At 40.2% G+C, this 16,544-nt stretch overlaps 1 protein-coding gene across 1 annotated transcript in view; it reads right to left on the bottom strand.

Annotated features, from left to right (window-relative positions):
* DNER (delta/notch like EGF repeat containing) overlaps window positions 1-16,544 on the bottom strand; it is a 278,177-nt gene that overhangs the window by 86,869 nt on the left and 174,764 nt on the right. Inside the window, 1 exon segment of the mRNA XM_030576257.1 lies at window positions 3,488-3,633. Coding sequence (XP_030432117.1) covers window positions 3,488-3,633 — 146 coding nt within the window.

Raw genomic sequence — 16,544 nt, 5'->3', positions numbered from 1 at the left:
TAAGTTTCTTTCAGATACAGATCTCACCAACCTTTTGTCATATCAAGACTGCATTGCATTACCGTAATACACTCTAAATGGGGTGACATACCTTAAGACCATTCTAAAATTTCAGGATACATCTGCCTGGCTATTTGGCCATGTTTATCATAGGCAGAACGTTATATCTATTCTGTGTGATTGGCACTGATATCAAATGATTTCTGACTGAGGTTTAATGCATTCATTTTTAGAGCTGCTGCAAAAAAGTTTTGAAATTTGAAATGTTTTGACAAAAAATATCCTTTTTTCATTATTTTCATGAAAAATATGTCATTTTTCTACCAGCTACAGAGCTCATCAAAAAAAACGAGTTTTGAAATTTTTCAATGAAAAAGGCCATTGCTGGCAAAAAATAATTCCCATGTTCTGAGTTTTAACCTATAAAACTTTAAATGGTGATGCCTTGCTCTCCCTATAGACTGATTCTTTATGTGGTTCTATGTCACTACAACAATAAATGCTAGTAATGATTACATGAATGGGACCTACAGCTTGGGCATTCTCAGTGAGGATTCTTCACCCCTGGAAAATACTTCCCCTTTGGTCTGCCAAGGCCTGGATTTAATAACTGCCAGAGCTTGCATCAAGACTTATATTGGGCATTTGTTTTCCAAAGATGTGAAGGTGGAGTGGTGGGTATTGAATGGGGTTTTGAAGTTGAGGGTTGACAGACCCTATTTGATAGCACTGAACCAATTGTATTTCTTTTTTTTTTTTGTAAAATGGTACAGGTCAAAGATCTATATAAATAGGTTCATTGCAAATTATAATGCACACATCTCCATGAATGAAACACAACACACCAACATGTCATCACTTCTTCCGAAATAGTCAGATACAACAGTCAATGTGGATCTTTAGGTCTATGTAATATAATGTAACACATTAACAGATGGAGAAAAGAGAGAGAAGATGGGAAAATAAACAGGGAGAAAGAGGAAAGGGAGAAGTATACTGCCTTCCTCCTTTTTAGTGAACATTCTAGTTCATATGCTTTATCTTCCACATGATTTTTGGTTGAACTACTCTTATAAAGTTTCAAAATTTTTGTACCTGTGCTTTAGGAGTGTTAATAAAAGCATTTAAAAATCCAAACACATAAAATTATCCATACTAAATAAATAATTCTTCTTACTAAATAAATAATGGGCACATATTCACATTATGATGTCCCCTACTAAGTTTTTAATGTATTATTATGTAAGAAGCTTATGTGATTTAGAAAGCTGTGGTTCTGAAAGAAAAATTTAAAATTTGGAAGGAAATAAATTAAAAAATTAAACTAGTTTATGAAACAGGAAACGTGTACTTGAATGAACAACACTGATAAACAACCACTACAGTAAGGCCCTAAACTGGAAAGTAGCATTTATTTCTAAAATGGTCTTGTAGTAATTGTGTGTATATTATCTCAAGTATTTTAAAAACTTTATTTTTCAGGTCTGAAGAAGCTGTCATGGATATATGTATTTTAGCAGTTCAATTATTATCACTGCAGTTCAAACTATAATTTTCTGTCAATGTAATGTGCTTTTGTTTAGAGCTTAAATTAGTAAATGCTAGCAGCTGAGCTATTATTTAATTTCCCAAACGTGCCAACTTTTCTGTGCACAGAAGGCTAACAGATGTTAATATTTGTTCAACAACCACCACTACTTTTATCTCCCAAGTGAATATTAAATATTCACAGTTAATCTAGGTTTTTACTGTGATTTAAAATGTTTGTTGTTAAAAAACATATACACACAAGACATTTTCCATATAGATTAAAAGGGAATATGTGGCCTAATTCAAAGAAACACAGACTAGACTGGTAAAAATGACACCCCGACAACAGAATTTAGCAGAAAGTTTTATAATTCTTTCCTTTGCATGTTATTTTGTCTAGAGGAACTATCAGACCACAAAGTGATCAATGAAATTCTTATGATCTCTACTATAGTCCTTCAATATAGTATTGTTAAAGGGAAAGAGATGTGAAGTCAACAGTAATCAGGTACAGTAAGGAAGAACAACATAACATAAAAACATAAGAATGGCCATAGTGGATCAGACCTATGGTCCATCTAGCTCAGTATCCTGTGTCTTCTGACAGTGGCCAATGCCAGAGACTTCAGCGGGAATGAACAGAACAGGGCAATTAACTAGTGATCCATCCCTAGTCATCCAGTCCCAGTATGCGGCAGTCAGAGGCTTAGGGACACCCAGAGCATCAAATTGCATCCTGACAAGCCCAGTGATGGACCTATCCTCCATGAACTTATCTAATTCTTTTTTGAGTCTAGTTATAGTTTTGGCCTTCACAACATCTCTTGGCAATGAGTTCCACAGGTTGACTGTGCATGTGTGAAGAAATACTATTTTTTTTAAACATGCTGCCTATTTGTTTGATTGAGTGACCCCTGGTTCTTGTGTTATGTGATGGGGTAAATAACACTTCCTTATTCACTTTCTCCACACCAGTCATCATTTTATAGACCTCTATCATATCACTCTTCAGTGTCTCTTTTCCAAGCTGAACAATCCCAGTCTTTTTAATTTCTCCTCATATAAAAGCTGTTCCATAACCCTAATCATGTCTGTTACTCTTCACTGTATGTTTTCTAATTCTAGTGTATCTTTTTGATTTTCAACATTACTCAAATAGCTCTGCCTTGTTTCTACCCAAGCTCATATATGGTTATGCTTAGATGAATCGGTGGCATCATTTTTTAATTTCTGAATAAGTCATTACACAGACTAACATACACGGTGAGAACGGTGTAAGATTACATAAAACCTTAAAAACAACAGAGCTGCGTGTGCTGCAAAAAACAGATTGTACAGGTCTGCAGGTTCACATGAAGATTTGGGTTCACTGCTTATTGCAACTCATCTCTCTTCAGTGCAGCCTCTGCTTTCCCTCCTCTTTCTACTCTCAAGACAAGCTATAGTTCTCGGGGGAAGCTGTGTACCCATTCTACTGATCTTTTACTTAAATATTTAAGAAATTGTCAATACAACACTATGGAGATCATTCATGTGAACATGTATCAATTAATGCTTTTGTTTCAAAAGGGGGTGTGTTTATATTTTGAGATCACTAGTGAAGAAAAGTATTCCTTGATGGTGAAAGTTAAGTTGGTTTTGTTGTGATGAAATATAAAATTACTTTATATTTGATACGAATAATTTTTTGTTATCTGGGCAGTGTTTGATTCCTCACATCTTTAACTAATTATTTCTTTGCTTTTCAGATCTTCAGTTTTGTAAACGATGTGACAGACAAGTACACTGTTATTACTTAGCAACCTTTACTAGCTTTTGAAACATATAGACATGCATGCATGCACACACAGTGGAATTAGTATTGAAATACTAGTCTAAACATATTAGCTATGTATTTGTCATACCCCATTTAATCTTTACTCTTTAAATAAGGTTTTTGTTAAATGTTTCACCTTACCTCAGATGGTTTTGTGATACATTTTCCTTTTCCCAAACACAGAAAGTCATCTGAGTGGCTTCCCACAGGCATGCAGGTGCTGACTTTTACTACCACAGTTAAGCGTAAAGCCACTATGCATTTAGTAACTGAATCATTCACAAAACCTGAAAAACAACAGAGATTAAAGGTTTTTAATTTAAAATAAAAAATTCTAATGAACGGTTTTATTATTAGTAAAGTAAATTGAATACAGAGAAACTTTTGTTCAAATTTCACCCTCATTCACTTCTCATGAAACCCCACTGAAAGCTTATATGGGATTTAAGTTAGGGTTGCATTTGTCCACGTTACTGATCAAGTTGACTGACAAATGGAAGACATTCCAGAGACAGGATGCATCATCAGAGTGTCACTCAGCACTCCATTCTCTGGCAAAACTCATGGCCTTAAATAAAAAGTACTAAACTGGCCCTTAAAGTTGATCTTCAATTTGCCTTGTTTCCAATAAAACTATATTTTCGTTTAAGTACCATAAAATATGTAACAGACAACTACAATAGCTTAGAAGAGTAGGCTAAAGTGATGAAATAAAAGCCTAGTTTTCCTTGATTTTTGTCTCAGTTTTTAATGGTAACATGAAAGCAAAGCCAACAAAGTGAACAAATTAGGTTAAAAATTAACTTAAATAATCAATCTGTAGCATGGAAAATTTAGTTTGAACAGAGTTAATAAGCACATCATTGAAACAACACAACATAAATTACAATGAATCAGTGACAACTCAAATGTTTCCTAGTAGCATTTTAGATCAAAGCTGCACAGCTTTACCCTCTACTTGAAGGCATTACTCTGTTTCAATGTAACATGAGAACTTCTGAACACCAAAGCCAATCAATTCCAAAACTTCAGGGACTGTTCTAGGCATCACTGGACTGAACCCATTGATTTTGCTGAAAATCAAAAAAACTAGAAGGGAGAAATGGGAGACCCAAGTTGTCCCCACCATCTGGTCAGCAGGACAAGAACCTTCAAGTATTCTGTAATTATCTACAGATCAAATAGTTGATGGCAGCCATTAACACCTTTCAAAATAACAGTGCCTCCATATCAGCTCTATTCACCCTCCCAATACAATTCAAAATACTGACACCCTGAAAGAGAAAGAAAAAAGGAAGACAACAATTGGGAAAGTGAATGTATGAGACGAATGGAGGCACACAGAATCCCTGGCAGAGGGCAGAATGGATTTGTATAGAGCCCCTGGTATGGGGGGATGGAATGAATGGGGAGTTTCATGGTTAGAGAGCGAGCTGCACTTTTGGCCCCTTCTAAGTCCACCCCTCAAGTGACAGGCTGTAGCTTCCTACACCTCACTCTGGGTTGAACAACACAGTCCTACCACACAGACTGGATCTCTGTCTTGCAGCCCTCCAAATCATGTTAATCTGAAAGGCCAAACTGGTTTTGGCAACTGTACACTCATTTTCTCCAGGAGACTATGACAAAATAAGTTTGCAATGACAAAGCCCACGTTCAGACTAACCCGCGGCATCGGCGGGTTAAAATCGATTGCTCGGGGATCGATATATCGCGTCTAGTCTGGACGCGATGTATCGATCCCCGAGCGCGCTTACATCGATTCCGGAACTCCATCAACCCGAACGGAGTTCCGGAATCGACACGGAGAGCCGCAGACATCGATGCCGCGCCGTCCAGACGGGTGAGTACCTCGATTTTAGAAATTCGACTTCAGCTACATTATTCCCATAGCTGAAGTTGCGTATCTAAAATCGATTTTAATACCTAGTCTGGACGTGGCCAAAGAAACAGCTTTTTCAGAACAAAGTAGTATTTATTTGCCAAAGCGTGCACCACATGCATAGCAAATGGGTTAAAACAACAGAGTCCTACAGGGATCTTAACTTCTCTATAAATATCTCAGGTAGGTCCAGCCTATTCCAAGCTACTCTTCTGAGTTTGAGAGTTAGTTTTTATCCCCACAGACCCTCTTTCCCCGTCTCAATCAGCCTGGGTATCCGCCTTGGTCTGCTGACAACCTTTCCTCCCCTTTCCTACCCTTTCGGCAGGAGCAAATCTTTAACTGACCAGTGTCTTCTGACCTCTGGTCTCAGCCTGGAGAAAACAGCTGTATAATCTTGCTAGCACCAGGAAGGCAGCCTCTTTATAGCAAGTAACATGCCTATTGTGTTTGAGTGTTTGCTGGGAAGCTCCTACCTAGGTCATAATTTTGTCTTTCCTGCTTGATTTCTCCAACACCTCCTTTTGATCTCACCCCACAGTAAGTAACCCATCACAAACAAACAGAGAGGGAAGCACAATAGTCATAAATACAATATAGTTATCTCCTATTTTGTTACAGGATGGATGGGGAAATGAGGCACACAAAGGCCCTGGCATGAGGGATCCCTGAAATAGACAACGCAGGGAGGATGGCACACAGGCAGCTTGTGCAATGGAGGTATAAAGAAGCCCTAGGTCTGTGAAATGAGCTCAGCCTATAGAAGCAACAAACTGCAATCTTCTGGTTCTAATTTTCCAGCCAAAACATACTGTTTCATATGCATTTCTCTCTTTTTAATACAATTCTCCTTCTGTTGTATATTTGAAACCCAGTTGGGTATCTGTAAGGCATTGTTATGAAATAAATTGATTTGACAATACCACAGCCATTTTGTGCATCCAGTCACCATTAACTGGAAGTGAGAACACCACATTGTTAGAAATAACTTGAGCTTTGTATAAATACAGGAAATAGCTGCAGCTGCAGTTCTGCTGATAAGGATGGAAAATAAAATTGGAAGAATCATGAGAATGGGCGAAAGTGTGGATAGCTGACCTTGGATTTGTGTGTTCCTGATTATGAGTTTTTGCTGATGTTAGGAAAACTATTAGTCTGCAAAGGGTTACTCTGAGTTATTAGCTTTGTTTTGAGCAACCTATAAAAAGATCAGTCAGTGTGTGTAATTTGGAGAAGTCTGAAGAGGTTTTCTATGAGGTAAGAGGCTGACATCCAACTCCCTAGTGGCTAGGAGGAAGGCTGGCCCCCACAAACCTGCTGCCGACCACTCAACACCATCTCAGACTTTGGGTAACTATATCTGGGTTGCTCTGGACTACTGCTATTTTAGATGTGTCCTTTAGATGCCCTGGGTCCAAACGTTTGGATAAATGAGGGAGCATCCACACAACCACACTGGATGCTGCTATGTAAAGAGCTCTGAGCTTGTATGTCAAGTGCATGTGCAGAAGAGGGGTGAAAGCACACTCATTTGTACTGATCATTTATCAGATGGAGGAGCTGTGGACCCCATTGATTTATTTCCTGACACTGCCTGGAGAGAGGAACATATAAATTAGCATCGTTTCAGGTTGAGGAAACTCTGGGCAATGACAAATATTGGTACTACTTGAAAACAAGCTATAACACAGGGATGGAAATGGCAGCATGACTTTGTTTTTAGGTTGAAAGGCGTTGCTGATTGAGGGATATTTGAAAACCTCATTTAGCATTCACTCCATCATCAATCTACAAACCTGGTAAAAACACTTTGAAAAGTTTCCAAAGTGTTTGGCAGAAGATCTGAAGTGCACTTTCACAGGTAAATACATTTATAAGACCCTTTTGGAACAAGTTTATTTTCCTCCATTTCTTCAGGTGAACTCTTCCAACTTGCAGGAGACAACTGGGGGACCCTCAATGGAGAAAAGACAGGAGATGCCTCCTTAATACGTCACAGGGGCAACGGCTCTGCTGCTGCTGCTGCTTCCATTCAGTAAGGAGGAAGGGACAGGACAATTTGTAGGCTACTGTCTCTCTCTTTGCAGAAGACAACTGCAGGTTAAGGGGAGGGCACCTGAAAGGATGGAGGAGAAATTTGCTAGGAGAGGAAGGGAGCCTCTACAGATTCTAGAGGTTTAGCTGAACTGCCCTATTTTGAGGCTTGGAGAATTAAGATATTCATATTTATATCATCTAAAATTTATCTGGATTTGCATAGGAAATGCCCTGCCCCTGCCCCAAGGAAATCCTTTAGTATCTTCTTTTCAGACTTAACCTAGTATGTTTTTTTTTTAAATGCTGGTATTTCTGCATTATTAATACATGAATACTAATACTATCTATATGAATCCCTCTCCTGAACATGCACTTGACCTATGTGATGTTGCACTCTATTGGATTTTATGACAATATGCTAATGAGTGTGAACATAATGTAACTGGAATATGCTTCATGCAAAAGGTCTCTTGTAAGGTATCATTACAAAGCTTATAATCTACTGAGTGTGGTCATCCTATTTGTATAACTGTATCATTCTTGTATCTGAAACTAGAAATATGAAATATAACTCTGAGTGCCTATTGTAATTATGCAAAGTGTGGGCCATTAATGGAGGTTTGGAATCTTGATGGCTTCCATCAAGTAGGACAGCTGGTTGTAAATGGCTCCGTTTACTTGCAAGCCTTCCTGTGAGTCAGGCCAGGAAAAATGAAGGCTTGGGGTCTCACAGGACATGTGACCATGTCACCTAGTACTGGAATCCATCTTAAACCTGGTGCTTCTCTATTTATAACAGGGGTCTCAAACTCAAAATCACCACAAGGGCCACATGAGGACTAGTACATTGGCCTGAGGGCCGCATCACTGACACCTTTTCATATAAAGGTACAAAAACCCCCTCCCCCACTCCATCCCTTCCATGAGGCCCCACCCTTGCCCCACCTCTTCCCACCCCTTCCCCACCCACATTCCAACCCTTTCCCCAAAGTCCCCACCCTAACTCCGCCCCCTCCCTGCCCCTATTCCAATCCCTTCCCCAAATCCCCACTCCTGCCCCGCCTCCTCTCCCCTCCCTCCTGGAAAGCGCGAAGTGCCGCCGAACAGCTGTAACTGCATGGGTTGCATGCGGCCCGCGTGTTTGAGATCCCTGATTTAGGAGGAAAGGTGGGGACACAGAGAGACAAAAGATTCCCGCCTTGTGCAAAAGCTATATAAGGGGGTGGTACAGAACAAAGGAGGTTCCAGTCATGAGAAATCCCCTAGTTGAGCTGGAGCTAACAAGAACTGGACCAGGGAAAAGGATTGAGCCCAGACTAGGAAGGAGTTCAGTATGTGAAAGAAGCTTATTGGAACATCTCTGTGGTTGAGATTTCATCTGTATTCAGTTTCCAACTGTATTAGGCTTAGACTTGTGTTTATTTTATTTTGCTTGGTAACTTACTTTGTTCTGTCTGTTATTACTTGGAACACTTAAATCCTACTTTTTATATTTAATAAAATCACGTTTGCTTATAAATTAACCCAGAGCAATTAATTATTTCCTGGGGGAGCAAACAGCTATACATATCTCTCTGTCAGTGTTTCAGAGGGCAGACAATTTTTGAGTTTACTCTGTATAAGCTTTATACAGAGTAAAACAGATTTATTTGTGGTTTGGATACCACTGGGAGCTGGGTGTCTGAGTGTTAGAGACAGGAGCACTTCTTAAGCTGTTTCCAGTTAAGTCTGCAGCTTTTGTGGGGAGTGATTCAGACCTGGGTCTGTTTGCAGCAGGCTAGCTCAACAAGATAGGGTACTGAAGTCCCAAGCTGGCAGGGAAAACAGGCTCAGGGGTAATCTCAGCACATCAGGTGGCAGCCCTAAGGGAGTCTCTGTGACCCAACCCATCACAACATACATGCTCAGAGCTCTTTATATAGCAGCATCCAATGGAGCTGTGTGGATCTTCCCTCATGGATCCTAATGTTTGGACCCAGGGCATCTAAGAAGGCATAGCACCCACTATAACTCAGTTCATTTCAGTGGCAGAAACAGTGAGTTAGAAGGCTTTTTTGTCTCTCTCTTTTCAGTGCCTCTGTTTTTATTAGTTAGTGGTTTTGTCTTTTTAAAAACACAAATGGTAGAAACTCTTAAGCTTCACAATGTAAGCCAGGCTCTAACTAATGGGGTTAGGAAGACTTCTCCCCTACGAGCTGTTTAATTCTATAACTGTCCATTAAATTTTGTTCATCCATTTTTTCAAACCTTCTTCTGAAGCACTGGGTACGGGACACTATCAGAGACAGGACATGGACTAAATCAAACCAGTGGAAGGTGGCAGCAAACTTGTCCATCCAGGTTATACATTATCTGTCCCATACTTTTGGCAAAACACAAAATGACACTGAGTCTTTAAAGCTAAATTTCTGACTGGATGTCCACCTGGCCTCTGCTGGAGAGTGCATGTAAGTGCTTCTATGGGCTGCCACACTCCTGCCGACACTGCTGTCCACCTCGGACAGCATAAGGTATGTTGGTATAAACTGGCATAAGTTAAGTTGCTCAGGGGGTCACCCGAGTGATACAACATATATCAATGTAAGCTGTAGTGCAGCCATAGCCTAAAAAGCACAATGTTACCACCATCAATTAATCTAAACACAAACATAATAAATTATAATAAAACTAAATTTTGATCCAAATTCGTCTGAATTTTTAAAAGCAGCTTTATATATCATGGAAAATTTTGAAAAACCTACTTATTTAAATTTTGTTTCTTTCTCTTTCCTTACCCTTAATTACATTAATATAGGCATGGAAATGAGATTTATTTATTTTTTTACAGTTCACTTTCTCCTGATGTTATTCCCCATCTGAAGTCACAAATTTATTAGTGACATCAAAATTAGTTGCTTGGAAAGTGACTGATACGCATCCGATGAGGGGTTAGGATTACTGGAGGGAATAAACAGCAAGACCCTAAGGAAATATTCTATTTTTATGCAAATATCATTATTAACAAGAATGACTAAAGAGAGAAGCAGAAAGTACATGAAAGAGAAAGATTTTCAATGACACATTACCCTCCTCTCACATCCTAAGATTTCATCCTTTTGTAGCTACTCCCTAGTGCAGTTATTCCCGAAGAGATAATTATGTTTACATGGTAAACAGGGATGTAATTCAGACTACTATTCTTACCCTTCACAAAATAATTTAGGGACTACAACTGCATTTTTCTTAGTGTTTCATAATGTTTTTTCCAAGAATTTTTTCTACTATGTGGTACATTCTGCCTCTCTTCCAAAGGTCCCTGCCTGATGTGGAAACTGTACAAATCAATTGCATAGGATGAGCAAGATCTTGGGAACTCACACAGGGGACATGTAAACCTTAAAAGTCCAGTTCTCTGGGAACCTCCTGCATGAAGATGATGAGCACCATTGTGAGTGTACCAACAGATCCACTGGGCATTCTCTCTGTCTAGGGGAGGCATCGGTACCGTGGAAGCTACTCTAGCTCTAAGCTTAGTTCAAGGGATGTGGAGCAGCTCTGTTGCTAAGCTACAGCTTGAGGCAGTGAAGGATACTTCTCCTTTAGCCCCAAAGGAACTCCTCACTTCACAGCCTAGCTGCGTGTGCTATGTACTGGAGACTGAATGTTTTATTTGATCAGAAGAAAATTTAGGACAATATCAAAGTTATAATAAGTATAGTACTCAATAAAACAGGGATCCTGTTGCTTGGATGCTGAAGGAAAGCTATTTCCAGAGCTTTTATTAAGCACTCCTTAGCTTCTAGGTATGTTAGTAATTCTATGATTGCTGTAGAAAATATTAATGGAGACTTTTCCATTTCATTTTACAATTTTACTGTATAATGTGGATAATTAGTGTTTCTAATTTGTAATGATCTATACATTAATTTCCATGCTGCAAACCAGAGAGTGAGAGGAAAGAGCGCAGAAAATGTTTTCTTGTCCAACATAAATTTAATCCACTTAGATTTAACCATAATCAATTAGCCAATATTCCAATAGTCTAGATGCAAAATTTACTAGATATATCTCTGATGTCTGGTTTGACTACTAAAGTGGTATGCTGCTGCTCTTTTCTGAAAACTGCCAAACTGTTCTGGACCTAATCGACATTATATATTACCCATCAGTATAAAGATGCAGCCAAAACTCACTTCCTCTTACAATAGGATTTGATAGTCCTAGATAGAGAGAGTGTTATGTAATTACATGTGCATGTTTGGAAGTATCTAAAGTTTATTTGCTTGTCTGAAACAGATTGTTACACACTTTTCAGGACAGTTCCCTAAAGGAATTTAAAATCAGCTTCCTTTGTACTTTGAGTCTCATTACTATTTTGGCAACAAAAGCCCTTGGCAAACTGCTGAAGAAATCATTTCTCTCACTGGAGTGCCACATTTTTTCTTATAATTCCTAATTATTACACCCAATTTCCAAAGATTGTGAAGATAAAACAAGACTATTTATTTTCTACCTTACAGTATTTATATTTAGGTATACAAGATTCATAGATTTTAAGGCCAGAAGGGACCACTATGAGAATCTAGTGTGATCTCCTGTATAACATAAACGAATTACTTTCTGCTTCACATCCAATAGCTCTGATTGAACAAGAGCATATCTAAGCTCTACTTTAATTTCCAGGTAGGAGGATAATTTCAGACATGTTTACAGCTCCCTTGATCTCAAGCCTCAAGAAAAATAATATAGCTGCTTATAATGATAGGTAATTTTGTTCAATTTAACTTTGCAGTCTTTCCAAGTCCCAGTTAAAATGTAATGATGTCAAAGTAATTTCAGGGGAAGAAGTAAGGCCTGAACTATTTACACCAGTGTGTATGAACAATTTAAAAACCTTATAAATCAGAATCTGAAATGGAAGAACTCTGCATCTATTTTAAAGAAAAGAATCTTTCAAGCTTACACATAATCAGTTGATAATGAAAAAATATCTGTATGATTTCACTGGAACCATACATGGTAAGATATACTAGATCTCATTCCCATCATTGCTGTTTTGCATCCTTCAGCCTAGGAGCACAAAGCACATACCTTAATCCTTCTATTTCTCTCACTTCAAGAAAGTCGAGGAACAAAAAAGTAGGAAAGTCAAAACACAACAATTCTCCTACAGACCAGTTAGGCACATAGCTTGGGTCTTGCAACTAATTTTGTTATGTAGATCAGAAATTGTGAACCATACCACTATAACCAGTACAGCTAGTCCTTCCTTCTTCCATAAATCAGTGCACTCAGAGGGTGCCCACTATATATACTTGCCCTCTGGAGATTCTGCCCCTGTGTATAAACTACCGTAGAGGGTTACTCTGGGTACATCACCTGGAAGCCACAAACCACAAAACGACTATCTTCCTTTGCTTTCATAACACTGATAACAGATCATAATCTCTACTATGACAAAGGTAAGGAAGTACTTCGGGTCTGAGGAACAGTGCAAGGCTTTACTTGCTGTTGTCTGGCACAAGTTAGGTATCCAAGCTGTTTTGAATTTGGCAAACTAATCAGAGAGTGTGTCAGTGAGTCTCTTATTACCTTGTGGATAGCAGCATCCAGTGAAGAGAGACAAAAAATGACGACACAATATCATCAGGTGAAGAACTCAAACAGTCTCTGGCAACTGACAGACAACTACTTTCCCATTTCAAGATGCTGAATGTGGGATCTCACAGCCACAGCACAGGTGACTTTTGAGAATAGCTACAGAAACCGAACTGGACCAGCCAATGAAGGAGAGAAGATGACGTTACCAAAACTGTCTGGCAACAGCACAGGAAGGTGGCTGATTAAGGTAATGTGCAAGGTCACTATTACTGTGCATTACTGGGAGCGTAGCTGGCTGTATCGATGGGGGTAACAGATGTGGCTCCTGGTACATGCACGCTGCTTTGGCTATTGTGCTTAGTGAGTGCAGAAATGCGCTCTCACTATTTCCGTGCTACAGTGCATCCAACACAGAAATAAATTTTTCTCCAGCCATGCCTGTTCATACAGTGCTGGACCAAAATTAGTAATTTTAAGATTGAAATACAATTACCCTCAATCTCCTCCACTAAAGCACTAAATTACAAAGCTCAAAACTGAGATTCTGTTCTGCGTCATGCACCAGGGTCTTGCCGACAGTGATCAATGCCAGGTACCCCAGAGGAAGTAAACCTAACAGGTAATGATCAAGTGATCACTCTCCTGCCATCCATCTCCATCCTCTGACAAACAGAGGCTAGGGACACCATCCTTTACCCATCCTGGCTAATACCCATTAATGGTCTTAACCTCCATGAATTTATCTAGTTCTCTTTTAAACCCTGTTATAGTCCTAGCCTTCACAATCTCCTCAGACAAAGAGTTCCACAGGTCGACTATGGAAACCTGGTGTAGTGAGGACAATCAATGGGACACAATCGTTCCGGGATACAAAATATATCGGAAGGACAGAACAGGTTGTGTGGGGGAGTGGCACAGATGAATTGTGTTCCAAACAAAAAACTCTGTGCAATTTTAAAACAAATACATTAAAAACTTAATAAATTAAGAGAACTGAACCTACGAAAGGGAAAACATTCATGTCCATTTCAGCCACATATGCCTTCCATGGCTTGGTAGTGCAGCAGGACCTCATGCCGCATGGATTGTGAGGCACGTATAGGGAGATCGATATATTGAGTTCTCTATGGACTGCAGAGGGAGGCGAGCCTGAGTTCATTGAACCTGCAGGTCCATCAGAGTCTGCAGCATCTGTGCTTGCTGCCTGGGAAGCTCCATTATGCCCTGGTGCACCTCCCTCCTTTTCCTGCTGGGGTTCCTGGACCTTTCTCCTTTCACTCCTCTTCCTTCTCTTTCCACAATGTTCGTCTTCCAGGCCCTGTGCTTACAGTCCACTATGCAGCACTGGCTTGCAGGATTTCATTGAACATGTGATCCTGAATCCTCTTCTTTCTCCTTATCTGGCTCAGGCGTGGAGAAGGAGACCCTGAAGGTAGCAATAGCTGCAGCTGAAGATGAAACATATTTGCTACTGAAAGTGAAACAAGATGCTGAACTCACTCCCCTACATTCTCACTTTACTTGGGATTGCTTGTGCACAGTGCCCAACACACCACCAGCCATGGTGAGTATGGCTCTCTGGGAGTTGGGGAAAATGAAGAGTAAATTGCTCAGCTGCATGATTCTAGTAGCGCAAGGCAACGGCACTGAATATTGATACCATTTTTCATAGGCTGTGATGCTTTAGTTGGTACCTCACTCCTGAGTGTCTCAAAGGCAGAGAGAACATAGTTGCTGCTAGCATCCCGAAGACGCCCAGACCCTTGTGCTGCTTGCCTGTGTACTGCAGTGGTGCCTCCTGAAATTATAGCTGAGTGGTGTGGAGGAAGAAAGAAGGCAGCCCTCCCTAGAAACCTTCAGCAGACAATTGCAGAGTACCTCCATGAAAATTTCATGAAAATCTCTCAGCAGGATTCAAAGGACACCTCTATGCACATAAAAAAATCTGCTCTGCATGCCCCCCTCTAGAGGGGAACAAAAAGTAGATAGCAACTCTACCTCTCTTGGTAGTAGCACTACCTCCTTCCAGCACAAGTAAATTAATGAAAAGTCAAAAAATATGTCCTGCTAACTTTGGGGGTGCCATCCCTCTAATTGAAAATTTATCTACACACTTACCTGAGATTTCTTCCCCTGCACCAGGCTCGCCTGCGCTTGACTGGCAGGACTGGCTGGACTGCGTTGGAGTCAAAAACAAGTCCTGGCTTGCTGTGCACCTGGATTCTGCTATCTTGTTTCCCATATTACTCCTCATCCACTACCTCCTGCTTGCCATTCACAGCAAAGGCCTTTGACTCAGGCTTCTCAGAGGTAGCTGCGATGCTGTGTGTGTGTGTGGGGGGGGTCTCTGCCAAGTAGGTCATGCATCTCTTTGTAAAGGCAGCAGGTCTACAGCTCAGCACCAGATTAATTGTTGGCCTCTCTGACCTTCTGATATTCCTGCCACAGCAATTTGGCTTTCACACAGCACTACTGCTGGTGCCTGCCATACTCCTTCTCCCGCATCCTATGAGTAATCTGCTGGTCGATATCAATGTTTTTATGGCTGGACCATAGCTGTGCCAGCACAGTCTCTTCTCCCCACAGGCCCAGGAGATCCAGTATCTCCTGTCTGTTCCAGGCAGCAACATGTCTGGAGTGTATAGCTGGCATGGTCAGCTGGGCAGCTGCGCTCAAAAACTGAAAACTTTAAGTGTGCTCACCAAGCTGGGCACTCAGGAAAAGGAATTTCAAAAACATGTAGGGCTTTAAAGGGGAGGAGAGGTTTCTGGTCTCTGTGGCCCCTGGGCAGCAGAGTTCACAATGGTGACTGACCAGAGTGGTCAGAGGGTGGCATTGTGGAATAGCTTCTGGAGGACAATTAGGGTTGACATAAGTAACGCAGTGTATACACATGCACTGCATGGACCTAAGTATATTGACTGTGGCTCTATATCACTCGGGGAAGTGGTGTTAGTACATCGGTGTAATAGGGTGCTTACAGCAGTAGGAGATCAATTTAAGTGTGGAAACATGCACGACTAGGTTGATGTAAACCGCCATGCATCGACCTAACTTTGTAGTGTAGACCAGGCCTAAGGTACTAGAGAATAGCTGCCCAGAACATCACAGATCCCTCTCCCCAAAATACTGCTAGACAACATAGCAGGTGGACCTATATATACATGGCTGTGATGGCAGAAAAGCTGCCATGTAGATACAAAACATGTTATTTGTAACTAGTCAGCTAACCAGGCCTCCACTCAGTTACACAAATCACCGATGTTGAAGTGTGGAGGAACAATTTGTTACAGAAGACATGAATCAGTCAGATCCCATTTTGGCAGCAGCATATTTGATCTCCATTGTTAAACGTAGAGATTAGTGACAAACATACCAAGAATCCTTTCAAATGCTTTTCATTCAGAAAAAAAAATAATCACATGAAATACTTTGATTTAAAAAGTAATTCTTCTCTGAGCAGCAACAGTAAAAACATCATTGTTTCTCACTAATAGTATAAAAAACCCACTCAGTTTCCAAATAAACACATGTTCCTTACTAACTGCCAGCACTGAAAATCACACTGGGCTTGGATAGTCAAGCTAAGTCATTTCCTTCTTATACATAATCACCAACACAGTAGTACTACTGCTGGCCAAATTATGTTCTCAGTCTCAGTAACATTTGTGCAATGTCACTAACCTTAGTGAGGATCAG

This window comes from Gopherus evgoodei, chromosome 9, assembly GCF_007399415.2.
Source record: "Gopherus evgoodei ecotype Sinaloan lineage chromosome 9, rGopEvg1_v1.p, whole genome shotgun sequence".
Taxonomy (NCBI): Eukaryota; Metazoa; Chordata; order Testudines; family Testudinidae; genus Gopherus; species Gopherus evgoodei.
Note: the sequence above shows the minus strand (reverse complement) of the source record. Positions and strands in the feature narration are given on the sequence as shown.